The 27,564-nt window shown below is 51.0% G+C and overlaps 3 protein-coding genes across 13 annotated transcripts in view; all 3 read left to right on the top strand.

Annotated features, from left to right (window-relative positions):
• The first annotated feature begins 228 nt into the window (after positions 1-228).
• LZTS3 (leucine zipper tumor suppressor family member 3) lies at positions 229-11,132 on the top strand. 8 transcript variants are annotated; one of them, XM_024238757.3, is made up of 5 exons: positions 231-370; positions 5,841-6,003; positions 6,593-7,069; positions 7,414-8,214; positions 8,607-11,132. In XM_024238757.3, the coding sequence occupies exons 2-5, from the start codon at positions 5,932-5,934 to the stop codon at positions 9,303-9,305; spliced, it is 2,049 nt and encodes a 682-aa protein (XP_024094525.1). In that variant the 5' UTR covers positions 231-370; positions 5,841-5,931; the 3' UTR covers positions 9,306-11,132. The 8 variants fall into 8 exon arrangements, with proteins under 8 accessions (XP_054398061.1, XP_054398058.1, XP_024094525.1 ...); XM_024238756.3 differs by having other exon boundaries at positions 7,414-8,277; positions 8,607-11,131; XM_054542084.2 differs by lacking the exon at positions 231-370 and adding an exon at positions 385-463 and having other exon boundaries at positions 7,414-8,277; positions 8,607-11,131.
• Positions 11,133-13,867: 2,735 nt separating this feature from the next.
• Positions 13,868-27,564, top strand: part of UBOX5 (U-box domain containing 5) — a 50,214-nt gene continuing 36,517 nt past the window's right edge. For all 3 annotated transcript variants that reach the window (XM_054542090.2, XM_054542091.2, XM_009233416.4), the window contains exon 1: positions 13,868-13,979. The gene's annotated coding sequence lies outside the window, so the exon portion shown is untranslated. The remainder of the gene's footprint in view (positions 13,980-27,564) is intronic.
• On the top strand, positions 13,873-27,156 carry FASTKD5 (FAST kinase domains 5). Of its 2 annotated transcripts, XM_024238451.3 has the most exons (3): positions 13,891-13,979; positions 17,609-17,662; positions 24,418-27,156. In XM_024238451.3, the coding sequence occupies exon 3, from the start codon at positions 24,608-24,610 to the stop codon at positions 26,900-26,902; it is 2,295 nt and encodes a 764-aa protein (XP_024094219.2). In that variant the 5' UTR covers positions 13,891-13,979; positions 17,609-17,662; positions 24,418-24,607; the 3' UTR covers positions 26,903-27,156.

Below are 27,564 nucleotides of genomic sequence, written 5' to 3' on the forward strand. Positions count from 1 at the left end.
GGGCCTGAGCCCAAGCCCAAGGGCCTGGGGGGTAACGAGCGATGAGCCGAGGGGTTCGTGGCGGACTTGCTGCGCCCTAGAGAGGGTGAGGAGGAGGGGTCCCACGCGCGGGCGGGGCGCAGCGACTAAGGGGTTAAGGCGCCTCACCCCGCCCCAGCCCGGGCATTGGCTGCCCTGGGGGGCGTGGCCGGAGGGCGGGCTCGTGTTTGCCGCAGCCGCTGGTGGGCGGGGCTCGGGCGGGGAGCAGGAGGGGCGCGGAGCGGAGCCGGGCCCGCGCCGCGCGCCCCGCCGGGCGTGCTTCGGGCTGCGCCAGCAAGCCGGGCCGGTGGCGCCCGTGTTGGAGACCCCGCGCCGGACCCTGAGGCAGCGAGTAAGTGAGGCAGGCCCATCGTGGCATCCCTCCTGGTTCCGACCTGCCGCCCTGCCTGCTGCACTGCGCGGCATGTCAGACGACCCGGACTGGGTAGGGGGCGCGTCCCGCTGCTAGGGTCCCAAGGGGGAGGGGAGCGGAGAAGAGGCGGATGATGTCATGGATGCTTCGCCCGGTCTGGGGGGAGGTGGCGGCCAGAGGGGGTGCGGCTCGGATTATGTCACCTCTTCCCTCTGCGCCCCGCCCCCCGGGGCCACACGCGTTGGTGGGGAGCCTGGGGAGGTGCGGGCGGGGTTTCCCCCATCGCAGGGACTCCGAGGTCCTGTGGCCTGTGGCTGGGGTCTCTATCAGTTGGCTCTGCGGGCCGTGGGCTGCTGGTGAATGGCGACCCCCCCCACCCCCAGCAGGAGCTCGTGTGTGCGCGCGTGTGTGTGCTCGGGTTGGAGGGGGCGCTCTCGGCCCCCTCAGTCCTGAAACACCGGCTTCATCAGAGCCAGTAGCTAGGTGATGGGCCCATTCCGCCGCCAGTGCTTAGGCCACCGAGGGAAGACTGATCTCCCCTCACTCATCCCAACCAAGAAGTTCTGGATATCTCTGCACCCCAAAAGCCCTGCAGTGCCCCCAGATCCCTTTCCTCCCTCAGTCCTGCTTCCTGGAAACCCCTCCTGCTCTCCCTGCCCGGATTCACTGCCTCTTTGCATTGCCCATAACTAGCATTCCCACAGGCATTTACCCTGCATTTCCTTGGTGCAGGGCCCAGAGACCCCTAGGACTCTGCCCTCTGTGCCCCTGGGAAACCTACAGGCTAGCCCTGGGGAGGCCTCAGAGTGAAATCTCCGGGGGGTGTCCTGAGCCAAGTGCTCCAAGACGCCCCCTCTGGGGGTGGAGATCAGGGATGCTGTCCTGAGGCCAGCCTTTGGACTGGTCTAGAAGCATGTAGGATGGGCACAGAGAGCTGGCAAGAGCTTGTGTGTGAAGTAGAGAGGGGCTCAGGTCAGGGGACATAGAGGAGGGGCATCAGGAGAGTCCTTGGAGACCCTGCTGCAAGCTCTGCTCTGGTTCTGGGGACCAAGAGGAATACCAGGCGTTTCACCCATAATACATTTACTTCTTAAAATGCCTGCAAGGTAGGTGTGAGAACCCGAGGTGAAATAACCTGCATGAGGTTGCACCCCTAATCCGTCGAGCTGGGATTTACACTTGGAGCTGATGCTGCCAGAACTCTGTCTACTGCACTTGGTCTTGCTCATGGAAGGATTTGGACAGAGCAGGGGCAAGATCAGCTTTGCCCTTTAGAAGGAGTCCCCTGGCAGCTGCCTGGGAGAGGGAGTGCAGGAGAAGAAAGTCCAGTGAGGAGCCCCCAGCAGGGGTGCTGGATGGAGGGGCTGGCTAGAGATTTTTAGGAGATAGAATGGGCTGGGGTTGGGGCCTCTGAGACCCCAAGTGTTTCTAGCTTTGGGAGAGACACAGGTTGAGGGGTGGGTTGGAGGTACCTGTAGGTGTAACTATCAGGTAGAGTCTGTTTGGCCCCCTCATGATGCTAAAACTGTGTATAATGCCCCAGGCACTGAGGGCTGAGGTGACAGAGATCGAGGCAGTCAGGCAACAGGCTGTCATCCCAGGGTGGTGCACTGATGCCAGGAGGCTGCCTTTGCAGACCATGCTCAGTTACCTGGACCAGTTCAGGACCTTGACCTTTCCTCTCAGTTCAGTTCCTGCTTATCAGGGAACATCCCCTTCTTTGTCCTGCTGGGATTTTTTTTTTTTTTTTTTTTTTGAGGGGGAGTCTCACTCTGTTGCCCAGGCTGCTGGAGTGCAGTGGCACAATATCACTGCAACCTCCACCTCCTGGGTTCAAGCAATTCTCGTGCCTCAGCCTCCGGAGTAGCTGGGATTACAGACGCGCACCACCATGCCCGGCTATCTGCTGGGATTTTGTGGAAAGAAGCTGCAGCAGCCAAAGCTTGGGAGAGACAAGGGGCAGGGCATGCTTGCAAGGGGTTAACCATGACAGGTTACAATTACGACAAGAAGCTCTTTAGGGAGTGAGGCTCCAGAGAGAGCTTCTGTGGGTTGATAGTCAAGCATTCCCCAGGTAGAGCACGGAGAAAGGAGGCTCAGGACAATGGTCCTGGGACCTTGTTTCCATCCATGACTCGAGGCATATGAGACTTGCTGGGGACTACACACACTCTAGAGAAACAGTAGGGCAGAGTGGCCTATGACCAGCCCCAACCTATGCTCAGGTTGTCCTTTCCCGGATCTCAGAGAAGGTGTACTACATGTTTGTATTGCCCCTTATAGTTTACAAAGCACCTTCCCAAACATTATACCCTGTCACTCAAGGTCAACATGATCACTGTTGAGGTTTATTCCTGCCCAGATCCAGGTATCTGGTGCAGTCACCTTGCTATCCCCTTGCCTAGATCTTTCATCTCACTATTGGCACCTTCCCTCAGCATATTAACACCCAGGTTTCTACCATGGTTAATTTTAAAATTAAAAAAGCCCTTGAATCTCAAACCTCCTTAAATGACTGTCTTCTCTTTTAGCAGGAACTCTGCCATGTCTTTCTCTGCACTCCTCTAACCTCGTGGACTGCCTTTGTTTTGTACTGCATTTTTTGTTCTGTTTTGTTTGTTTGTTTGAGAAGGAGTCTTTCTCTGTCACCCATGCTGGAGTGCAGTGGTGCGATCTTGGCTCACTGCAACCTCTACCTCCTGTGTTCAAGCCATTCTCCCGCCTCAGCCTCCTGAGTAGCTGGGATTACAGGCATGCACCACCACACCCAGCTAATTTTTTTGTATTTTTAGTAAAGACAGGGTTTCGCCCTGTTGGTCAGGCTGGTCTCGAACTCCTGACCTTAGGGGATCCACCCGTCTTGGACCTCCCTAAGTGCTAGGATTACAAGCGTAAGCCAGTGCACCGGCCGGTTTTGTTTTGTTTTTTTTTTTTTGACATAGTCTCTCTCTGTCTTCCAGGCTGGAGTGCAGTGGCATGATCTCGGCTCACTGCAACTTCTGCCTCCCGGGTTCCAGTGATTCTCCCACCTCAGCCTCCTGAGTAGTGGGATTACAGGCGTGCACCACCACGCCCAGCTAATTTTTTGTATTTTTAGTAGAGATGGGGTTTCACCACGTTGGCCAGGCTGGTCTCGAACTCCTGACCTCAAGTGATTTGCCTGCCTTGGCCTCCCAAAGTGCTGGCATTACAGGTGTGAGCCACCGCATCTGGCACTTGTACCACTTTTCTGAAACCATTCCGACATAGACATTGGTGATGTCTCGAGACCAGCTCCTAAATCGGCAGCACACTCTCCAACCCCAATGTTACCTGGCCCTGTTATTTTTAACACTGGAAACTGTCCCCACATTCTTGAATCCCCCCAATCATGGCCTTCAGGGCCCACCTTCTCCTGGCCTTCTTCCTGCTCCCAGAGTGCCTTCCAGACTTCTGGGGCTTTGCTCCCTGGCTCAGTGCTGGCCCCCACCCCCAGCACCCTTGAAAACTGATGATCTCAATCTCTCTCCATCTAGTGCTTTTTTTTTTTTTTTTTTTTAAGAAGGAGTCTCGCTCTGTCACCCAGGCTGGAGTGCAGTGGTGCAATCACAGCTCACTGCAACCTCTGCCTCCCGGGTTCAAGGGGTTCTCGTGCCTCAGCCTCCCAAGTAGCTGGGATTACAGGAATGCATACCACACCCAGCTAATTTTTCTATTTTTAGTAGAGATGGGGTTCCACCAAGTTGGCCAGGATGGTCTTGAACTCTTGGCCTCAAGTAATCTGCCCACCTTGGCCTCCCAAAGTGCTGGGATTACAGGCATGAGCCACCTTGCTTGGCCTCCATTTAGTGCTTGAGAGGTATCTTCCTCTGGTGTTTCCCAAAGCAACTATTTTCCCCAAGCAGTCTCCCCCTATCATGTTAACAGTGTTGCACCCACCCTGGTGCCCAGTCCAGAGTTATCCCTTGTCCCCACCGCCTGACCTGATCTGTATGAAATTTTGCCAGTTCCTTCCCAAACCCTGCCCAGGCCTTCCTACTCATTCCAAGCCTCAGGCCTTTCAGGCTTCATCCTCCCAGTCCCCAGCTGCTCCCCACATTGCACCCAGAGATGGCAAAGGAAGGGGCCATGCTTAAGGTAGGAGGGGGTTGCGGGGCTGAGGCATAGGGGGCTGGAGTATGCTGGGGAGTAGAGGCAGAGCAGGGACTAGGGTGAGGCCAGAGAGGGACCCAAGGCACAAAGGGAAGGAGGCTGTCACCCTCAGGGCTGTGTACTTGCTGTTTGCGCCCTTCATTTGTGCCCTACGTGGCTCTCTGTCCTCATCCTAGTCCTGGCCCTTGCTTATGGGGACAGACGGGTCCAAGGGAGGAGGGTGGCGAAGTGCTCTTCTCCACACCTGTGGGGACAGATGCTGAGAATGGAATTCTACAAAGACAGTGGACAGGCTTGGTAGTGAACTTTCCAACAACCTAGAGCTCTCATTCCTGGTGTGGGGGCCAGAAGACTCCCGAAGGACAACAGTTTTGTCAGGTTCCCTTGGTCTGGGCCAGGCACTCAGCATTAGAACTGGGCATCTGGGTAGAAAATGGTCTGTGGGGCCATAGGGTGCCACGTGGGCCCCTTAACTTGATAGGGAAGGAGGGCTCCCTGCCTGGTTTATGCAGGGTGTAGTGGGAAAAGGCCTGAAGGGCGTCCTCTCCCATTTCCCACACACTTATTTGAGGGTCTGACCCGAGGCAGACACTGCCTGGTGCTCCTGCCCGGCTGCATTATGCAGATCTCTGGGGCAGGTGTTCCCAGGTGCCAACTTGAGACAAAGGAACGAGGAAGCACGGCCTCCCTGAGCACAGGTAACCCGAGGCCAGGCTCCCCCTGCGCTTGTGGGCCGGCCTTGGGGGAGGGGGACGCGCACCCACAGAAGGGCTCAGAGGGCTTCACGGTAAGCTGAGCAGGGTCAAGGTCCACAGGGAGCGGGAGAGGGTAGTAATCCAGGAAGTCTTCCTGGTGGCAGTGAATTCTTTGCGGGGTTCGGCAGGCTCAGGATCCTTGGGGGCCGCTGAAGGGTGCGCGGCCCCTCCCCTCCCCCCCCCACCTGTGGGAAACGCAGGCCCTGAGGGAGGCTCCGTCAGCGCCAGCAGCTGGCGCCACTGCGTCCCCTGCCCCAGCCTCAGCCAGCCCTGGGACCTCTGCGGAGGACTGATCCCGGGAATGGGGCCCTGTCTTCCCAGGGCCCCGGTGCGGCCGAGCTGGGAAGACCTTGGGGAGGGCAGGCCTGCCACCTACTGCAGCCGCGGCCCCTGTCCATCCGCGAGGGACAGGGTGTGCCCTTGGCGGCGCCCACCCGCGACCCAGATGTGCGTCGCCTACCCACCCTCCCCAAGACCCCCGTTTCCTCAGGCGCTCGCCGCCTCGGGGCGCCTGGCACGCGGCAGCCCTGCAAGGTAGGTCCTTCATTCCTCCCATTTCGCAGAGGAGAAAACTGCAGTCCGGGATGGCTCAGTCGGCCCCTCCAAAGTCGCGCAGCTGGTTCGGGCCGAGCCCCGACTGCGAGAGTGAGGCACATGGCCCCTGCAGACCGGGCCTCGGAGGGTCCCAGGCTTGAGGACCCGTCGGCCCCTCAACCCCTTGGAAAGGCAAGGAGAGAAGCCTGCGCTGGTAGTGAGCTTCCACTTCTGCCCTGACTGCAACACCTTAGGTTAGGGGGCTGGGAAGGACCCCCACCCTCAATTTTTGGATAGGGGTGTATTTCTCTCCCTCCCCTAATTTCTGAGGTTGGTTCCCTGTTGGATTCAGGTACTGCTCTCCCCTTCCAACCCCATTTCCCCAGCCCATGAGGTTGGGATATTAGGGTCCCAGACCCAAGATAAAGAACCCCAAAATTCTGGGGTTGCAGCAAAGAGTTGAGAGGGTCACTGAACCTGGGAAGCTCATGGCAGAGGTGGGGCTAAAGCAGAAGTTTAGGAATGGAACGCTGAGCTGAGCTGAGCTGAGCTGAGCAACGCTGGGGGCTATGTGCATGGAGCCCTGGGGGTTGGGCTTTATCAGGTGGGCAACAGGCAGCCCCCATTCCCAAGTTCTCTCTTTTATCCCAGCCACCTGGGATGCCTGGGAACTTTTTGTACCCACTGTAGGGAAGGGGACACTGAGGGGCAGAGTGGTGCTGGGGTGGTGGGAATAGGAGTAGGGTCTTACCTATCTCTGCCTTCCCACCTGTGCCCACAGTGCCCCCCTGGCTTAGTCATGGCGAAGCTGGAGACGCTGCCTGTGCGCGCTGACCCAGGGCGGGATCCTCTCCTGGCCTTTGCCCCACGGCCCTCCGAGCTTGGACCCCCGGACCCCCGCCTGGCCATGGGCAGCGTGGGCAGTGGGGTGGCCCATGCCCAGGAGTTTGCCATGAAGAGCGTGGGTACCCGCACAGGGGGTGGGGGCAGCCAGGGCAGTTTCCCTGGCCCCCGAGGCAGTGGCAGTGGGGCCAGCAGGGAGAGGCCGGGCCGCTACCCCTCAGAGGACAAGGGTCTCGCCAACTCCCTCTACCTCAATGGCGAGCTGCGGGGCAGTGACCACACTGATGTCTGTGGCAACGTGGTTGGCAGCAGCGGTGGCAGCAGCAGCAGTGGTGGCAGTGACAAAGCCCCACCACAGTATCGTGAGCCCAGCCACCCACCCAAGCTCCTGGCCACCTCTGGCAAGCTAGACCAGGTCAGTCCGCAGGGCCTGAGACCCTCACAGCCTTTTTCTGGGGGTGGGAGGCAACCCAGAGAGGAAGGCAAAGTGGGCCTTCTTGGAGGTTGGGTTTTGGGGGCAGGATGGAGGCTGGGCTGGGGAGTCATGGACTGGGGACCTGGGGGCAAGTCTAGCGGGTAGATCAAGGACAGAGATCTGGCATCGGGGAGCCATGAGGTAGAACCCCAGTTGGGGGACCTCAGGATGAAAATCCAGTAGGGGTGGGAGGTGGGGCTGGACAAGTCTTGGCCAGAGGAAAGAGCCTGGGCCAAGCCCAAGGCCTCATCCTGACCCCCAGCCCCTTCCTGCCTTTCCTGCAGTGCTCAGAACCACTAGTTCGGCCGTCGGCCTTCAAGCCTGTCGTACCCAAGAATTTCCACTCCATGCAGAATTTGTGCCCCCCGCAGACCAATGGGACTCCTGAGGGACGGCAGGGCCCTGGTGGCCTCAAAGGCGGACTGGACAAGTCTCGGACCATGACTCCAGCGGGTGGGAGTGGGAGTGGCCTCTCAGACTCAGGCCGGAACTCCCTCACAAGCCTGCCCACCTACAGCTCCAGCTACAGCCAGCACCTGGCACCCCTCAGTGCCTCCACCAGCCACATTAACCGCATTGGCACTGCCAGCTATGGTAGTGGTAGTGGTGGCAGCAGCGGTGGGGGGTCGGGTTACCAGGACCTGGGGACCTCTGATAGTGGACGGGCCTCCAGCAAGAGTGGATCGTCGTCATCTATGGGGCGGCCAGGCCACCTGGGCTCTGGGGAGGGCGGAGGTGGAGGCCTGTCTTTCGCGGCCTGCTCACCGCCCTCCCCTAGTGCACTCATCCAGGAGCTGGAGGAGCGGCTATGGGAGAAGGAGCAGGAGGTGGCAGCTCTGCGGCGCAGCCTGGAGCAGAGCGAGGCGGCTGTAGCCCAGGTACTGGAGGAGCGGCAGAAGGCGTGGGAGCGGGAGCTGGCCGAGCTGCGGCAGGGCTGCAGCGGGAAGCTACAGCAGGTGGCCCGACGTGCCCAGCGCGCCCAGCAGGGCCTACAGCTGCAGGTGCTGCGGCTGCAGCAGGACAAGAAGCAGCTGCAGGAGGAGGCGGCCCGGCTGATGCGGCAGCGGGAAGAGCTGGAGGACAAGGTGGCCGCCTGCCAGAAGGAGCAGGCCGACTTCCTGCCCCGGATGGAGGAAACTAAGTGGGAGGTGCGGGCTGGGGATCTGGGCCTCCCTTCTGTCCCTCTGGGAAACCCCAGAGCAGTTGCCCCTCACTATCATAACGGGGTGGGGGTGGTGGTGAAAGGAGCAGGGGGGACAAAAATCAATTGGAGTGTCTGTGAGGACCCGAGGCCATCCCCTGGGTGAGACATGTCCATCTTGAGTCCAGGCAGGGAATCGGGTGCGTCGCTGCTGATGAGGGGCTGAGCCTGCAGCCCTGGGAAGCTTGGTGCCCCTGGCTCCAGATCTGGTAGCTGGGTTGGGGTGAGCAGAGCTCTGCCTTTACCCGGCTTCTCTTCTCACCTGTTCCTGCCCAGGTGTGCCAGAAGGCTGGCGAGATCTCCCTCCTGAAGCAGCAGCTGAAGGACTCGCAGGCGGATGTGTCGCAGAAGTTGAGTGAGATCGTGGGACTGCGCTCGCAGCTGCGGGAGGGCCGGGCCTCGCTGCGGGAGAAGGAGGAGCAGCTGCTTAGCCTGCGGGACTCCTTCAGCAGCAAGCAGGCCAGCCTGGAGCTGGGCGAAGGCGAGCTGCCTGCCGCCTGCCTCAAGCCGGCGCTGACCCCCGTGGACCAGGCCGAGCCACAGGATGCTCTGGCCACCTGCGAGAGCGACGAGGCTAAGATGCGCCGTCAGGCCGGGGTGGCCGCTGCCGCCTCCTTGGTTTCCGTGGACGGGGAGGCGGAGGCTGGCGGGGAGAGCGGGACGCGGGCCCTGCGGCGGGAGGTGGGGCGGCTGCAGGCCGAGCTGGCGGCTGAGCGGCGGGCTCGGGAGCGCCAGGGTGCCAGCTTCGCCGAGGAGCGCCGCGTGTGGCTGGAGGAGAAGGAGAAGGTGATCGAGTACCAGAAGCAGCTGCAGCTGAGCTACGTGGAGATGTACCAGCGCAACCAGCAGCTGGAGCGCCGGCTGCGGGAGCGCGGGGCCGCAGGGGGTGCAAGCACGCCCACTCCCCAGCATGGCGAGGAGAAGAAGGCCTGGACCCCCTCCCGCCTCGAGCGCATTGAGTCCACAGAAATCTGATCGACTGGGCACTCGGCATTTTGACACATGTCCTGTCAAAAGGCCAGAGTCCTCAGTGTCCCCTCCCCTCCATCTCTCTTCCCCATAGACCCCATATCCCCAGACCAAAGAGGTTCTCTAAGCAGCTGTGACCAGGTTCCTCCCTCCCCACCTGCCCTCCTAGCTCCAGCACTGCCCCCGTGGCAGCCCACTTGTACCCTCCTAAAAGGAGGGAATAGGAGGAGGGCAGGGTGAGTGGAGGAGTCATGCTCCCTTTCTTGGCACCCCCTTGTTGGAGATGGAGGCAGCAGACCTGCAGTGCCATAAGGTGCCCCAGTCCTTCTGGGGGTCTGGGCTGCTACTGTTGGCCACCCTGTGTCTAGTGATGCTCTCTGTGCTCACCTCCTAAGCCATGGAGTCTGAGGGGGCCTGCACCGGGTTTGCTGAAACTGACAGAGCCTGGGCTCCAGACCTCTCTCCCTCCTACAGTGCTCTCCCTCCCTGGGCAGATTGGCAGGACAAGTGGGAGCAGATGGCCTGCCTTTGGTTGAGAGGGCTACCTGCCCAGCCCCTCCCCCTACAAGATCTCTTGGGCTCAGGCCTCAGAGCCTGGCCTGGTCGTGAGTGTGTGTCCCTGTGTGTGTGTTGCGGGAGGGGAGGACTGGGGCTGGAAGTCCAGCACCCAGGGAAGATCTGTCCTCCTGTTCTTGGGAAGCGTGGCCTGATGGCTTCTCGGCTCTACCGTCACCCTTCTGGCCAGGATCCCGCAGGGCAACAGCCCCATCTGCTTGGCTGACCCCACACCCAGGGCCACTGTTCGGCTCTAACACAGCTATTAAGTGCTACCTGCCTCTCAGGCACTCCTCGCCCAGTTTCTGAGGTCAGACAAGTGTCTGCGATGTCTTCCCGCACTCTATTCCCCCAGCCTCTTTCTGCTTTCATGCTCAGCACATCATCTTCCTAGGCAGCCTCTTCCCCAAAGTCTCACCTTTTCTTCCAGTAGAAAATTCCGCTTGACCTTTGGTGCACTGCCCACTTCCCAGCTCCACTGGCCCAAGTCTGAGCTGGAGGCCCTTGTTTTGGGGGTGGGAGGAGAGTTGGATGTGATTGCCCTTGAAGAACAAGGCTGACCTGAGAGGTTCCTGGCGCCCTGAGGTGGCTCAGCATTTCTGCCCAGGGTAGGCCTGGCATGAGGGGTTAGGTCAGCCAATGTCAGCTACTTCTCTTGGGGCCCTCTCAGAGTCCATCTCCCCAAGACAGAAAGGGAAAAGCAAATTTCTAATTCACCAGCAATAAAAATTGGAGGAGGCTTGGCCCTCAGCCCTTGTATTTCTCTCTTTTTCACTCTCTCTTCCTCCCACCCCCAAGACTGAGTTTTGGGGGACAAGGTGGAGAGAGCTGGCAACTACTGTGAGCAAGTCCCCTAGCCCCTGACCAGCCTCCTCCCATGACTGGTGACTGTTTAATGAGCTGTGCATCCCCCACAAAAACATGAGTGCCCCTCTGTGTGGCCTCTAACCCTCTGCACAGCCCTTCTGGGTGGTCCTCACCAGGTCTCTGAGCTGGGTAGGAGGCCATCCTGGCAACTACTGCCCATTCCATTCACCCCTCACTGCACCTGCCCTAGAACCTAGGCCTAGGCCACGGGGCAGGGAGAAGAGAAGGCATTAGTAAGAAAAAAATAGAAAAAAATATGAACAGACTCAGCTTTGGGATGTCCAACCACAAAATAAATTATATATAAATATATATAAATATATATCTCTACCATATGTGATGGAAAGACTTTTTGTTTTCCTTTCCCAAAGAAATAAAATGGAAAAAGCCTCTTGAGTGGTATTCTTTGGCCTGCTTGTGTCTTTGCAGGTGTGGGAGGTGAGGCCCGGGTGGGGGATGGGGGCAAAGCTGGAGTAAACAGATTTCCCAGAGGCATGAGACTGGAGGTGCTCACTGGGCCGTGCTAGGAGGTTGGCCCAAAGCCCAAGTTCTGCCACATTGCCCGGGAAGAGTCATGGTGCCATGTATATGCCCAGTGGGCTTTCTCTTCAGCTCAGACTGTTGTCAAAGGGGTTAAAAGCTGGTTCCAGCTCAGAATCTGGACACTAAGCTGCTAGCCAGAAAACAGGTGATGCAGGACAGCTAGATGCAGCCTGCAGTCGCCTAAGCCACCTTACAGCAACTGGTAGATGTTTGTGGGCTGAATGGACAGAAGTGAAGACTGGGAACAGGTTTGCAATTAATGGTGAAGCCCCAAAGGCAAAAGGGACCCAAGCGTGCTGCACAGCAGAGAGCTTCCCTTTATAACAGTTCCCCTGTCATCCACTCAAAGCACACAATCAAGAATGCATTCTGCTGTAAGTAACACAAAGGACCTCAAAGAGTGGTTTATTTTTCCCCAACCTGACAAGAAATCTGGAGGTAGGTGTCATGGTTGTTAGATCATCAGGGACCTAGATTTTCATCCTGTCACTGTCCCATCCTTAGCATGTTGTTCCCTCCTTACCACAAAGTGGCTGCCACAGCTCCATGAAGGCATTGAGGCTGCCCTACTTTATCGTGAAAGTAAAAGCTTTCCCAGAGCCCTCCAAGGACCCTTCCCTTTAAGTTCTGTTGGCCAGAACTGAGTCACATGCTCCTCCCACTTCAAGGAAGAATGGGAAATTGAGTATTACAAAGAGAAAGAGGATTGTCATGGCTGCCTAGGAACAAACATGGTTCATTCCTTGGGGGTAGGCTCTCTGCTTTCTCCGGGTTCTACTGGCAAGGACAGAGTCATAACAATGAATAGTGTTTGCCCTTGTCTGGCCTGAGGGAGAGAACCCTCCCTAAGCAGTGGTGTCTGGTCTGGGGCTCCAGATATTCAAACAGCGCTGTCTCCAGAGCTGAGGAGTTGGGATGTCAGGCTTGCCCCTCCTTGCAGGGACGTGTTCTCCCTACATTGATTTTGTCTTCCCTACGAGATAGGCCCTGGAGGGAGCATGATTTCTCAGCTCTCCTTCACACCCCTTAGAGCCAACGCATTGACAAGATATGAAGACCCTGATCAGCAGATCTCAAGTGCCCTCAGGAATGGCAGCCTGGGGCCAGGACTTTCTGATAGGTAGAGGTTTAGTAGAGTCTCTTTCTTGTCTAGGTACCTATACTGACAGCTGTGTCAGTATATGTACCCAGTAGGACCCAGCCCCCCTTCTTAGGGTGGTGGAGAATCACTCTAGCTCATGCTCCATAGCTCTGGCCTCCCTAAGCTCCAGCTCCACATCCATTTCTCTCAGCAGGCTCATCTATCAATCATGTCACTAGCTCTTTTCCTAAGAGCACTTTACAGATACATCTCTATTATAAATGCATTTAAAAAAAAAGATGGAGTCTCACTGTCGCCCAGGCTGGAGTGCAGTGGTGCAATCTCGGCTCACCGCAACCTCTACCTCCTGCGTTCAAGTGATTCTCCCGCCTTAGCCTCCCAAGTAGCTGGGGTTACGGGTGCCCGCCACCATGCTCCGCCAAATTTTTTTTGTATTTTTAGTAGAGACGAGGTTTCACCATGTTGGCCAGGCCGGTCTCCAACACCGGGGATTACAGGTGTGAGCCATCACACCCGACCAATGCATTGTTAAAATTAGACAGGTGTGGTGGTGCATGCCTGTGGTCTTAGCTACTCAGGAGGCTGAGGCAGGAGGATCACTTGAACCCAGGAGGTTGAGGCTGCAGTGAGCCGTGATTGCACCATTGCACCCCAGCCTGGGCAATGGGGCAAGACTCTGTCTCAAAAAAAAAAAAAAAAAAAACACGAAAAAAAATACATGTATTGTTTTTCTCACTGTACAGGCTTAGAGAATTTATGTGGGCTGGGTGCGATGGCTCATACCTGTAATCCCAGTACTTTTGGAGGCTGAGGCGGGAGTATTGCATGAGCCCAGGAGTTCGAGACTAGCCTGGGCAACATAGGAAGACACTGCCATCCGCGTCTCTGTGAAAATAATAATAATAATATAACAAGAATGAATTTATGTGACTTCTCCAAGGCCATAAAACCCTGAGTGGTGGTCCTCAGATTTGAACCTGTGTCTAAGCTACTTACTTTTTTTTTTTTTTAAGATGGAGTCTCGCTCTGTGGCCCAGAGCTGGAGTACAGGTGTGCCCAGGCTGGAGTACAGTGGCGAGATCTCGGCTCACTGCAACCTCCGCCTCCCGGGTTCAAGCGACTCTCCTGCTTCCGCCTCGTGAATAGCTGGATTATAGGCGTGCGCCACCACGCCCGGCTAATTTTCGTATTTTTAGTAGAGACGGGGGTTTCACCACGTTAGCCAGGCTGGTCTCGAACTCCTGAACTCAGGTGATCCGCCCGCCTTGGCCTTCCAAAGTACTGGGATTACAGGCGTGAGCCACCGCGCCGGGACTAAGCTACTTAATGACTTCCAGAGCGATCCATCCAGGAAGGTGTTTTCCCTCTGCAGGTCCTAGACTCCCCCTGCCTCCTCAACAACGTTCTCCAGTGGAAAATGTCCTTGGGAAACGCTGACAGAGTCTTTTGAGCCTCGGCCGCATCCGTCACTCGCGCAGCAGGCGGAAGTAGCGGGCAGTTGGCCGGAAGTGGGGCTGTGAGGCTCTGAGTTGCAGGAGGAGCGGGTATCTGTGTCGCCGTCGCCCGCGCCGTCCCCGGTTTGGTGTTGCGGCGACCACCTTCGGGAGGATCAGGTGAGTGGCGGCGGCCGGGGAGGAGGTCGCGGCGGCCTCTTCCCGCGTTCACGACCGTCCTGGGCCTTGGCCTGTGCCTCCTGTCTTCCCGGCCGGCCCAGGGCTGGCGCACATCGAGGCCTTGTTCAGCTCTTGGCCGGGGTTGCGAGTGCCTCTCGCAGTCCTGGCTATGGTGAGAACTTCAGTGACTCTCGCCGCTCCTGAGTTTGTGATCTTTGGCAGGGGGCTTATCTGACCCTTGATTTTTTTCCTCTGTGAAATGGAGATCGTAACAGTACTTGTCTCACTGTGCTGTTATGAGAATGTAGTCAGATATTCTGCCGCGCCTCTCATCACACTTTGATGTGCCTGCGAATCGCTTAGAGATTCTGATTCTGTAGGTCTGGGTTGGGGCCTGAGATAACTGTGTTCCTAACTAGATTCCAGACGAGGCTGAAGCCTCTGGCACGCAGACCACACACTGAGTAGCAAGGCCCTACAGTATGTTGCTTAGCATTTGGGATGCGGAGTCTTCGGTAAACGTCAGTATGATAGGATATATACTTTCCCCCCATTTTTAGCAGTTTCTGGTTGCACAAGCCTAAGGGTAGTATTGATGGCCTTCTCCCTTTTTCTTTCCGTGGGTAAGAATAGTTGCTCTTTCTCTTTCTGTGCAAACCGTGACACAGCTCTTCTGTCTTGACTCAGGGAACTTTGGGTCCCCTCATGTCAGCTATGTTCATCAGTCTTGGGTGATGATGCTTCACTGATCAGACCCTTGGACAGTGCTTCATCCTGTGGAGCTGATAGCCAGCTGCGTTAGCACCAACTGTGGCTGGCGTTTTGTGCTCCAGTCATTTGTTGCTGCTGGAATCTGAATTCACGTTTTCTCCGCTTTGTGAATAGTAAGAGTGGCTGCCTTTCCAGAACTGGATTCTGTAGCTCACTGACCTGAATGGTCTTGGGAAAGTCCTCGGATAATTTGCTACTACCTGGTAGACTAAAATAAAATCTGGGCCGGACGCAGTGGCTCACGCCTGTAATCCCAGCACTTTGGGAGGTCGAGGCGGGTGGATCACGAGGTCAGGAGATCGAGACCATCCTGGCTAATACGGTGAAACCCCGTCTCTACTAAAAATGCAAAAAATTCGCTGGGCGTGGTGGCGGGCGCCTGTGGTCCCAGCTACTCGGGAGGCTGAGGCAGGAGAGTGGCGTGAACCCCGGGAGGCGGAGTGTGCAGTGAGCCGAGATTGCACCACTGCACTCCAGCCTGGGCGAGAGAGCGAGACTCCGTCTCAAATAAATGAATAAACAAATAAATAAAATCTGAAGACTCTGTGCTGCATAACATAACTTACAAAGTGAGGCCTTTGGCAGTTATGCAGGTCTAATGTTTATTAGTCAGTATGATTTTCTTCCCCATCCATTGGTTTATTTTTTTAGTTTTTTAGTTTATATTTTTAGATAATAAGGCCTTGCCATTCATCATGTGAATAAGTCAACTCTGATAGAAAATAATTCTAAGGTAAGGTGCGGTGGCTCATGCCTGTAATCCCAGCACTTTGGGAGGCTGAAGTGGAAGGATTACTTGAGCCCAGGAGTTCGAGACCAACCTGGGGGCAACATAGGGAAACTCTGTCTCTACGAAAAAAACAAAAAACAAACACAAAAACAAAAAAACAAAATTTAGCCAGGCGTGGTGGTGGGCTTGTAGTCCAAGCTACTTAGGAGGCTGAGGTGGGAGGATCGTTTGAGATCCTTGAGGGATACCTTGCCCGGGGGGTTGCCGGGGTGAGAGGTGGGGGGCAGTGGTCGAGGATGCAGTGAGCGGAGATTGCACCACTGCCCTCCAGACTGAACAACAGAGCGAGACCCTGTCTGAAAAAAAAAAAAAAAAAGAATTCTGAAACTCCTTCTTTACTTGTCTGAAATATGTACTATACAGCCTTGCAAATTGTAAAAGCAGATAAAACCAAGTGTTTCTTTAGCTAACAGTTATAGGTACTTGGACCGTTTATTTGGGAATTTTCTCTTACGACGACTGTGTGCATGCAGCTACTTCTCTTTACCTGCCTGGATTTTGTAATTCCTCTAGAAGTCCCATTTAGATGGGCTGAGAGGACATGAGTGCCTACTCCCTGTTGTTATATGGAGAGGTTTTCTAAAGACAGGGTTTTATGAAACCCTTTAAAAGCAGTAGCTCTAACAGAATAATCTACAGGGCTTAGTCATACTGTATCTACCCACATCCTTCTTGCCATTCTGATAGAGGAATAGCAAAGTCTTAAAAGAGAAGGAGAGGGCTGTGTAGCTGAAAAAGTTTCACAAATGTTTGTGATGTGCTGTTTTTTCTCCTATCAGCATGGAGTCTAGAACGAAAAGGAAGGGATGGATTGCTAGACTGAATAATTTTAGTTTGGCTTAGACCTGCGAGTGACACTGAACTTGACCTAAACACCTTTGCACTAGTGCTTCACCTTTGCAGTACTGGTAGACTCCTCTCTGAGGCTCTGCTCCCCTGTGGAAACAGAAACACAGAAGAGTTTAACCCAATTAACAGCCACATTAACAGCTAAGGTCCTTACTGCCAGTCTCTAAGCCCTCACTAGGGACTTTGAAGTTTTGTAGATTCTCAGCAGGATACCTCAGCACCTAGAGAAAGTTCGGTTTTTTGCCTTTTTTTTGGTAGAGACAGGGTCTCGCCATGTAGCCCAGACTGGTCTTGAACTCCTGGCCTCACGTGATCCGCCTGCTCGGCCTTCCAAAGTGCTGGGATTATGGTCATGAGCCATCTGCCTAGCCAGTTTTTTTGCCTTTTTAATTCTTAAGGTTGCTCAACAAATTATTTGCTGAGACAAGAATAGGGTTGGAGTGTTCATTTATTTGTGGTAATTTTATTGGGACATAGAAAGGAAAAGTGTTAGAATTGGGGGATCAGATCTGGTAAGTGGTAAATTGTATGTGTTTAAGGTGTCATACTCAGTCTACAGTTAGCATGGCTCCTTCCTCTGCCTGGCCCCCCTCCTCTAACTTCTAGACTCTAGTTTAAAATGAAGCTATTCGGCCTTGCTGAGACCTGTATGTGGAAGGGAGAAAGGTAAGATTCCTCAGTCCTGTGAAATCACATCATTCAGGGAGGTTTGGGCATTGCCTTTTGGAACTGACAGGGTCCAGGGGTCTCTGAGGCTCTACTCTGTTTCGTTAGGACCCCTAAAGGGGAGAAAGGTATACTTGGGGCACTTAAACTAGGAAAGGAGTTTTGTGAATCATATCAGGTATCTTTGACCTTTATTGAAAGAGTCAGGCCGGGCGTGGTGTACTCAGTACTCAGTAATTTGGGAGGCCAAGGCAGGTGGATCACTTGAGGCCAGGAGTTTGAGACCAGCCTGGCCAACATGGCAAAACCCCGTCTCTACCAAAAAATACAAAAAAATTAGCCAGGCATGTTGGCGTAAGCCTTTAGTCTCAGCTACTTGGGAGGCTGAGGCAGGAGAATTACTTAAACCCGGGATGCAGAGGTTGCAGTGAGCTGAGATCACGCCACTGCACTCCAGCCTGGGCAACAGAGCAAGACTCTGTCACAAAAAAAAAAAAAAAAAAAAAGAGTCAGAAGTTAATTGACTGAGCATCTCATAGTGTTCTCTTTCCAGCTTTCCTATGGATTTTCTGAGAGTCCTTGAGTAAGGAGGAACTAACCTTCTCAGGTATGTTTTCGCTATCTGGTCATCCTGACTGCTGCTTCTTTGCAGTGTCTTTTCTCCCTACTGTTCTCCTCTGCTGCTTCTGTATCTTCCTTGTTTTTCTTTCCTTCTCCACAGTACTCAAGACCAACTTCTGAAGTCCTCTGTTTCAGACCTGTATATGTAGATACAGTTTCTATAGAGTTACTGTAAATGTTACATGGTGAAAAGAGTAAGTAGCCACTGTTTACCATTTGTAGATTGGCTCTTCATGGCTCTAAGATTCCTTATTTTGTTATCATTTCTGTTGTTGAACATCTTTAAAGAAGTTCTTACGTAGTAGAAAGTGCTTGCACTAAAAATAACTTTTCAACATTTTCCTTATCTATTAAGTTACTTTCTCTATTCATTTATTATCTTGAACAATACCATAATAACTTGATAATACATGCATTTTGTAAATTTAATTTTTGTCAAAATTGTACACGTACATGGTTTAAACAGTCAAATAGTTCAGTAGAGCTTGTAACACTAAATAATAGTTTTCTCCCCCGACCCGCTTTTTTTTTTTTTTTGAGATGGAGTTTCGCTCTGTTGCCCAGACTGGAGTGCAGTGGTGCGACCTCGCTTCACCACAACCTCTGCTTCACGGGTTCAAGTGATTCTCCTACCTCGGCCTTCTGAGTAGCTGGGATTACAGGTGCCTGCCACCATGCCTGGCTAATTTTTTGTATTTTTAGTAGAGACGGGGTTTCGCCACATTGGCCAGGCTGGTCTCAAACTCCTGACCTCAGGTGATCCTCCTGCCTCAGCCTTCCAAAGTGCTGGGATTACAGACTTGAGCCGCTGTGCTCAGCCTACTTTTTGTATTTTTAGTAGAAACAGGGTTTCACCATGTTACCCAGGCTGGTCTAGAACTCCTGGCCTAAAGCAATCCGCCCACCTCAGCTTCCCAAAGTGCTGGGATTACAGGTGTGAGCCACTGATCCTGGCCATCACTATATTTATTTTTTCTTTTCTTTTCTTTCCTTTTTTTTTTGAGACCGTGTCTTGCTCTGTCGCCCAGGCTGGAGTGCAGTGGCACGATCTTGGTTCACTGCAACCTCTGCCTCCTGGGTTCAAGTGATCCTCCTGCCTCAGCCTCCCAAAATATTGGGATTACAGTTGTGAGCCACCACACCTGTCCAATTGTACTTTTTTATTATGGACTTTGAGGCTCTAGGTCTCTTGTATCATCAACCTCCCCCCACTCCTCCTCTTACTCACTTTATCCTCCCAATATAGTTTGCTCATAATTTTTGGTTAGGCTAATATCAAGATTTATATTAATAAAATTATGTTAGTATTATTCTCAACTGAATAGGGAGTATGATATACCAATATTTTCCTTACTCTTTTTATTTATTTATTTTTTGAGATAGGGTCTCTCTCTGTCACCCTGCCATATAGCAGGATCACAGCTCACTGCAGCCTTAACTTTTTGGGCTCAAGCGATCTTCCCACTTCTACCTCCTGAGTAGCTAGGACCACAGGTGTGTGCCAGCAGGCTTGGCTAATTTCTAAATATTTTGTAGAGGTGGGGGTCTCACTACATTGCCCAGGCTGGTCTCAAACTCCCGGCCTCAAGTGATCTTCTCACTTTGGCCTCCCAGAGTATATGATTACAGGAATGTGCCATTGCATCCTGCCTGTGGTAACATATTCTATCTTGTATAACTTTTTTGTCTTCCCTGGCATTAATAATTTTTGTTACTGTTTTTATTAGCATGGCTTTTTGTATCCTTATCTCTTGTTCGTGCCCGGATTATCCGGTAGAAGTATGATTCTCCTCTCCTGGGTACTGTCTGTGTCGTCCAGCATGAGCTGGTTGCTCTTTATGTCTGTTCACAGCTCTTGTCCTGGGATCTTCCTTCACCTTTTTCCTGGGATTTCCCTTTGCTTCTCTGTATTGAACCCTAGTTTCTGGATGCCATATCTCTACTGCCAATTTTCAGGTCTTCAATTGTGGTAGCTCTCCTTACTTTGATCCTGGAGCATCCTGCGAACTCTTTCCCTCATGTAGATTTCAGCCTTTGAGGTCTTCTCTTTGTTCTTTTTTAAAGTACAGGTTGAGCATTCCAAACCTGAAACTCCAAAATGCAAAATGCTCCAAAATCTGAAACTTTTTGAGCACCAACATGATACTCAAAGGAAAAAAAAAATGATTGGAGTATTTCAGATTTTGGATTTTTGAATTTGGAATGCCCACTGGTAAGTATAAAGCACATAGTCCAAAAACTGAAAAAGTTTAAAATCTGAAACACTTCTGGTCTCAAGCATTTTGGACAAGGGATACTCAACCTGCAGTATAAACCGTAGTGATAGAATCCTAGACTGTTAGAGGTGGAAGGGACTTTCAAGCTTACCTAGTTCTAACCCTCCAGCTCCCTGGCACCTGGAAATCCTAGAAGACCATAGATTGTTCAGCCATTCCACCCCATACTGCCCCCCGAACCTATGTTTCCTGACATCCATTCTTGTCTCTCTAGTACACCAATAATGTGGGCTTAGGAGTCAGACAGTCTTTAATATTAGGCTCCACTCAATCCCTTGGCTGTATAACTTTTGGCAGGTTTCTTAATCTTGTGGTCTCTTTCTCATCAGTAATATGGGGATTATAAACTTACATTACAGAGATGTTATAAGGATGGGAACTAATGCAGATAAAGCAGCTTTACAAGGCTCTAAGTCTTGGCACAGAGGAGGCCCTAAGGCATAGCTCTTGTTATTTGCATCTTGGATCTTAGCCTGTGTTTTTACAAATCAAAAAGAGTCACGTGAATTCAAAACACTGGAGCTGCACCAAACATTGATGTTCTAGGAGATGGTTCTTTTATTTCCAGACCACGTATAGTAATTTCATTAAGTACTCTTAGGTAGAATTAATTGAAGTAATTTTAGTTATTTAATGTTTTAAAATTGATATCATTTATAGAGATGTTTGTTAATTCTTGTTTATGTGTTATTTGTTCCACTCAATATTAGTGTGTACTTTTTCATGTGTTGATGCCTGCCACACATTTATCTTGTAAACCAGCCTCCTTCTAGACAGACATTTTCTATTTTTTGCTTTACTGTGGCACAGCTATTTTATTTAAAAAATGGGGCCTTTAAAGCTATTTTTTTAGGATCTACTTTTTTTTTTTTTTTTGAGACAGTTTTGCTCTTTCGCCCAGCTGCAATGCAGTAGTATGATCTCAGCTCACTGTAACCTCTGCCTCCTGGATTCAAGCAATTCTCCTGCCTCAGCCTCTCAAGTAGCTGGGATTACAGGCGCACTACCACACCCAGCTAATTTTTGTATTTTTAGTAGAGATGGCTTTTCGCCATATTGGCTAGGCTGGTCTTGAACTCCTGTCCTCAAGTGGTCCGCCCACCTTGGCCTCCCGAAGTGCTGGGATTATAGGTGTGAGCCACCATGCCTGGCCAGGATCTACTTCCTCAAATGAGATGAAGACTACAGATTTGAACAGTATATGGCTTTAGTTGCACATTGTGGTGGATTAAATTAACTTCCAAATTCGAAAGTAGGTCGTCGTCTTCTTTTTTTTTGAGACGGAGTCTCGCACTATTGCCTGGGCTGCAGTGCAATGGCGCTATCTCAGCTCATTGCAACCTCTGCCTCCCAGGTTCAACCTCAGCCTCCCGAGTAGCTGGGATTGCAGGTGCCCGCCACCACGCCTGGCTAATTTTTTGTATTTTTAGTAGAGACAGAGTTTCACTATGTTGGCCAGGCTGGTCTCGAATGCCTGACCTCATAGATCCACCCGCCTCAGCCTCCCAAAGTGCTGGGATTACAGACGTGAGTCACTGTGCCCAGCCAAAAGTAGGTCTTCTTAAAAGCCCTGTTCTGTCAGCTGGAGAGTTCTGTTACCTGCTATCTCTGTTTTTTTGGTTCTTTTTTTTTTTTTTGAGGCAGAGTCTCTGTCACCCAGGCTGGAGTGCAGTGGCACCATCTTGGCTCACTGCAACCTCTGCCTCCTGGGTTCAAGCGACTCTTGTGCCCCAGCCCCCCGAGTGGCTGGGATTACACGCTCGTGCCACGACACCTGGCTAATTTTTGTATTTGTAGTAGAGATAGGGTTTCGCCATGATGGCCAGGCTGGTCTCGAACTCCTGACCTCAAGTGATCTGCCTGCCTTGGCCTCTCAAATTGCTGGAATTACAGGCATGAGCCACCATGCCTGGCCATCCTGCTGTCTCTTTTGTTCCCACCTTTCCTGTGCTGTAGTATTAATTGAGTTTCCTAATGACTATTTTGAGGACTATAATCTTCAATTATCCTCTAAATATTAAAGAAAAACATTATTTTAGTACTATTTTTATATAGTTTTTCTAATTTTAATTAAAATTTTTTATTTTTTTAATTTATTTTTTCTTTATTATTATTTTTTTAGACAGTCTTGCTGTGTTGTTCAGGCTGGTCTCAAACTCCTGGCCTCAAGCAATCCTTCTGCCTCAGCTTCCCAAAGTGTTGGGATTATAGGCATGGCCAAGTTTTTCTAATTTTTAAAAAGCTGGCCATCTGCATTTATAGAAATAGTGTGTAGCAGAGATCAGCAAACTTTTTATGTAATGGACCAAACACTAAATATGCTTTGCAAGCCATACAATCTGCCACAGTTACACAGTTCTGCTCTTGTAGCAGGAAAGCAGACATAGACAATATATAATGAATGGCCTAGCTATGTTCTGAAAAAACCTTGTTTACAAAAACATGTGAAGAGCTAGATTTGGGCCCCAGGACATAGTCTGCTCACCGTTGATCTGAACCACAGATTGAAATTTGGTGGGCAGAATGGTCCACAGGTGGTCAGGCATGGTGGCTGATGCCTGTAATACTGGCACTTCAGGAGGCCAGGGTAGGAGGATCACTTGAGCCCAGGAGTTTGAGACCAGCCTTGGCAACATTGTGAGACTCCATCTCCACATACACACAAACACACACACACACACTAACTGGGTTTGGTGGTGTGCACCTGGAGTTTTTGCTACTTCAAGAGGCTGAGGCTGAAGTGGGAGGATTGCTTGAAGTGGGAGGTCAAAGCTGCAGTTATCATGCCACTATACTCCAACCTGGGTGACAGAGTGAGACTGTCTCAAAAAAGAAAAAAAGAATGGTCCACAAGCCACAGTAAAGAACCAAGTGTATAAAAATTTAGTGTGAGAGAATTCTGCTCTGATTCACACAGAAATTCATACATATGTTCCTGCCATCTAGAGAAGCCTGTGTAGCTGGGCTACTGGAACAGAGCCACTGACCTGCCCTGCTGTTCTTTGATGAACTAAATGATGATGTGCTATGGGCTCTGGAAGAAAGTGGCTGACAACAGAGTTGGGCAGGCCAGAAAATCATTCTGGCACCCTTGGAACTTTTATGGAGTTTTCTGCAGCAACAGCCCTGTCTGGTACATCAGTTGACAACTCAGGTCTCCTTGGGTCTTGCTTGTCAGGCTTTGGCACTTAAGTGGAAAGAAAAAGAATAAGCATTAAGGAAAGCGGGAGCACAGCAGAATCAATTTCATAGTCTCTCATGGTTTCTGCCATGGGAGAAAAATCGGCATTGTACTGCTCACAGGCAGAATAAAGACTCACTGGAAGTATTGCTAAGCTGCCTTCTCCAGAAGATGTCAGCGGGGCAGTTGCGTCAATTGGTGTTCCCTGAACCCTGAGCCCAGCTTTGGGGTACTCTTTGCCTCCCACCCTTGAAGTGACAGTGAGCAGACCCTCAACCTTCTGCTTTCTCCCACCAAAATGAGTGAGTTTTTTAGTATACTTTCTAATAACACCATTACTCTGTGACTACTCTATAATAGTGACTCAAATTCTGTTATAAGCTTCCTGAAGAGGAGAGTAGGCATCTTCTAAAAAGTACAAGAACAGCATTAGAATGACAGAATTTTGGAATTAACAGTTTTGCGCTATAAGAACAGGGAGGGTTATCGTGGGTATAACTAATTAAATCTTTTTTTTTTTTTTTTTTGAGATGGAGTCTCACTTTTTCGCCTAGGCTGGAGTGCAGTGGCACGGTCTTGGCTCACCGCAACCTCTGCCTCCTGGGTTCAAGGGATTCTCCTGCGTCAGCCTCCTGAGTAGCTGGGATTACAGGTGTGTGCTGCCACACCTGGGTAATTTTTTGTATTTTTAGTAGAGATGGGATTTCACCTTGTTGGCCAGGCTGGTCTTGAACTCCTGACCTCAAGTGATCTGCCTGCCTCGGCCTCCCAAAGTGCTGGCATTACAGGCGTGAGCCACCCACACCCAGCTAACTAATTATCTTTTATACCAGATCCCACTTTTTACTTAGTGTTGTTAGCATAGCAGTTTCTATAAATATTCTTCAGGTAGGACCTGTTTGTCTTGAATCAAAGAGATGGAAGGAGTTGCTCACTTTTGTTCCCCGCCTTCTTTCTAGAAATCTGCCTTCCTTCTTCCTATCAAATGTTAGCGGAGCACCGTCTCTTCTTTAGCTGTCACTGCTTGCCTTGTACAGTGAAGGAAGTCTGGTGAGCAGCAGTCTAGGAACTGCCCATGGGTACCCTGGGTTGGGGGTTTTCCTAGGCCTTTACACAGAGTGCAGAATTTATCCTTGATATATGCTGTCATGTGGTTTGGGCATTTACTAGCATTGAACTTACTTGAGTAGACAGCAGTGTAGTTTCAACCTGTTTTTTATAATGTGTAAATTTGGATGCTTTTGTAGGTAGAAGCCACTCATTCTTCATCTACCCTTTTTTCAGTATCTGGCACCAATTCTGACCCAGTCATTTGTGATCCCTGGCTCTTGTGATATACCGAAGATTTCCAGGCAGTTTTTGTGGAACACCTCCCCGTCCAGCTCTAATCAAGCACCATCTAAACAAGAAATTGCCTGGTCAAATCTGTGAGGACTGTATTCTGACTGCCAAAGAGATCAATACTGACACCAGAATGGCAGCTACTCTCAAGTCGTTAAAACTTTTAAGATACCAAGCATTTTGCAGTCCTTCTGCCTTTGGTGCAGTCCGAAGTGTGTCATACTGGAATGCGAGCAGCACACAGCATGGGGGACAGGACCCTCCAGGACACATTAGCCTCTGCCATTCTGCCAAAAAAGTTAAGAACATATGTAGCACCTTCTCTTCTCGGAGAATCCCGACAACCAGCAGTGCCCGCCCAGGTTTGGAATTCAGCAAGACTTCTTCCTCTAAGGCCAGTACATTGCAGCTGGGCTCACCCAGGGCCACAGGAATTGATGAAGAGAATGTAGAAGTTTTTGATTCCTTTGAAAACTTGCGAGTTTTCCTACAGCTAAGACCAGAATACCGTGTTCACAGCTATAGTGCGTCTGAGACTTCTCAGCTCCTGTCTGTTTCAGAAGGTGAACTAATTTTGCACAAAGTCAGAGTTAATCAAAATAATCTCCAGGCTCAAGTCATTGTTGATTATTTGTGTAAGCTGAGCTCTTTGCCTGCAGAGCAGCATCCTGTCTTGCTGGGCAGTACCAGCTTTGCTCTGCTCTGCCAGCTGAGTGTGAGGAAGATAAAGCTCTTTGATACCCAAGATCTGATCAATGTTTTGAAAGCTTTTGTCATTTTAGGAATCCCTCACTCCCATTCAATGCTAGATGTGTATGAGACCAAGTGTTGCCATCAGGTATGGGAGATGAGTGTAGATCAGCTCCTTTTGGTGGCTGATCTCTGGAGGTACATAGGCCGCAAAGTACCTAGGTTTTTAAACATTTGTTGTAGTTATCTTAATTTGCGCTGGAAAGATCTATCCTTGTCTCAGCTAGTTCACTTAATTTATGTTATAGGTGAAAATCGTCAGGTATCCCAGGATCTAATGCAAAAATTGGAATCATTGATCCTTAAGTATATAGATTTGATCAATTTAGAGGAGGTTGGTACCATCTGTTTGGGGTTCTTTAAATCAAAAACTAATCTCTCTGAATTTGTCATGCGGAAAATTGGAGACTTGGCTTGTGCTGACATGCAGCATCTGAGTAGTCACTCCTTAGTGAATATTGTTAAAATGTTCCGTTTCACTCACGTGGATCATATCAATTTCATGAAGCAGATTGGAGAGATTGCTCCTCAGCGAATTCCTTCCCTGGGAGTTCAAGGTGTCATGCACCTGACTCTTTACTGCTCGGCCTTACGCTTCCTGGATGAAGGAGTAATGAATGCAGTGGCTGCATCTTTGCCTCCTAGAGTGGCACAGTGTCGAAGTAAAGATGTTGCCAAGATTCTGTGGTCATTTGGAACTCTGAATTATAAGCCACCCAATGCAGAAGAATTTTACTCCAGCCTGATAAATGAGATTCACAGAAAGATGCCTGAATTCAACCAATACCCAGAACACCTGCCCACCTGCCTGCTGGGCCTGGCATTTTTGGAGTACTTTCCAGTAGAGTTAATTGATTTTGCTCTCAGTCCAGGGTTTGTCAGGTTAGCTCAGGAGAGAACTAAGTTTGACCTCATTAAGGAACTATATACCCTCGATGGTACGGTTGTCATTGAGTGTCCAGATTACAGAGGCAATCGTCTTAGTACTCACCTTCAGCGAGAGGGGTCTGAATTGCTGTGGTATTTAGCAGAGAAGGATATGAATTCAAAGCCTGAATTCTTAGAAACTGTCTTTTTACTGGAGACCATGCTGGGGGGGCCCCAGTACGTGAAGCACCATATGATTTTGCCTCATACCCGATCTTCTGACTTAGAGGTCCAGCTTGATGTTAACCTGAAGCCATTACCATTTAATAGAGAAGCCACACCAGCTGAAAATGTAGCCAAATTAAAGTGTGAGCATGTGGGAGTCAGCCTTACAGATGATTTGATGAATCAGTTACTAAAAGGGAAAGCAAGAGGACATTTCCAGGGCAAAACTGAGTCAGAGCCTGGGCAGCAGCACATGGAGTTAGAGAATAAGGCAGCTGTACCTTTGGGGGGCTCCCTTCGCAATGTAGCAGATAAATCAGGGGCCATGGAGATGGCTGGCCTGTGCCCCCCAGCCTGCATGCAGACCCCAAGAATGAAGCTGGCTATTCAGTTCACAAACAGGAACCAGTATTGCTATGGCTCCAGGGATCTCCTTGGACTGCACAATATGAAGAGGCGGCAGCTGGCTCGGCTTGGCTACCGTGTAGTAGAGTTATCCTACTGGGAATGGCTCCCACTACTGAAACGAACTCGCTTAGAAAAATTGGCGTTTCTTCATGAGAAAGTATTCACCTCTGCTCTCTGAAGGGCATTTAGGGGCATTTCTATGGCAAAGCTATAGGTGTATACTGTACCAGGTGTTGCAAAATGATTATAAAAGCCAGAATGTAAGTTTGGCGATAAAATAGTGTGTTGAGGAGACTTAGTTGTATCCAAGGCAGCTTAGAGCTAGTGTATGTTACTGTGAGTTGTAATGTAGTTGGATTGTACAAATTACTGCAAATGTATACATGTTACTCTTAGTAAGTAATAAAACATCTTAATATGTCCTAAGGTCAAGTAAGTCCTTGTTGGATTTTTCTTTCTGTTTACCAGCCTTATGTCACAGAGTTTTTAGAATAAAAGTATAGTCAGACATTATATAAAGCCAATTTTTAAAAATTTTATTCTTTTCTGGAGACCCTCCCCCCACCCTTACAGATATTTTTATTTATTTTTTTTAAGCCAGTTTTTTTGTTTGTTTTTTGAGATGGAGTCTTGCTCTGTCACCCAGGCTGGAATGCAGTGGCACAATCTGAGCTCACTGCAACCTCCGCCTCCCAGGTTCAAGCAATTCTCCTGCCTCAGCCTCCCAAGTAGCTGAGACTACAGGCGCGTATCACCACGCCTGGATAATTTTTGTCTTTTTAGCAGAAACGGGGTTTCTCCATGTTGATCAGGCTGGTCTTGAACTCCTGACTTCAGGTG

The sequence above is a fragment of the Pongo abelii genome, chromosome 21 (genome assembly GCF_028885655.2).
Source record: "Pongo abelii isolate AG06213 chromosome 21, NHGRI_mPonAbe1-v2.0_pri, whole genome shotgun sequence".
In the NCBI taxonomy this organism is placed as follows: domain Eukaryota; kingdom Metazoa; phylum Chordata; class Mammalia; order Primates; family Hominidae; genus Pongo; species Pongo abelii.

Coding starts and splice junctions, on each gene's coding strand:
- LZTS3 (XM_024238756.3), top strand. CDS start 5,932: ATGGCCCCTGCAGACCGGGCCTCGGAGGGTCCCAGGCTTGAGGACCCG. Junction 6,004..6,592: donor CCCCTCAACCCCTTGGAAAG/GCAAGGAGAGAA, acceptor CTGTGCCCACAG/TGCCCCCCTGGCTTAGTCAT. Junction 7,070..7,413: donor CCTCTGGCAAGCTAGACCAG/GTCAGTCCGCAG, acceptor CCTTTCCTGCAG/TGCTCAGAACCACTAGTTCG.
- FASTKD5 (XM_024238451.3), top strand. CDS start 24,608: ATGGCAGCTACTCTCAAGTCGTTAAAACTTTTAAGATACCAAGCATTT.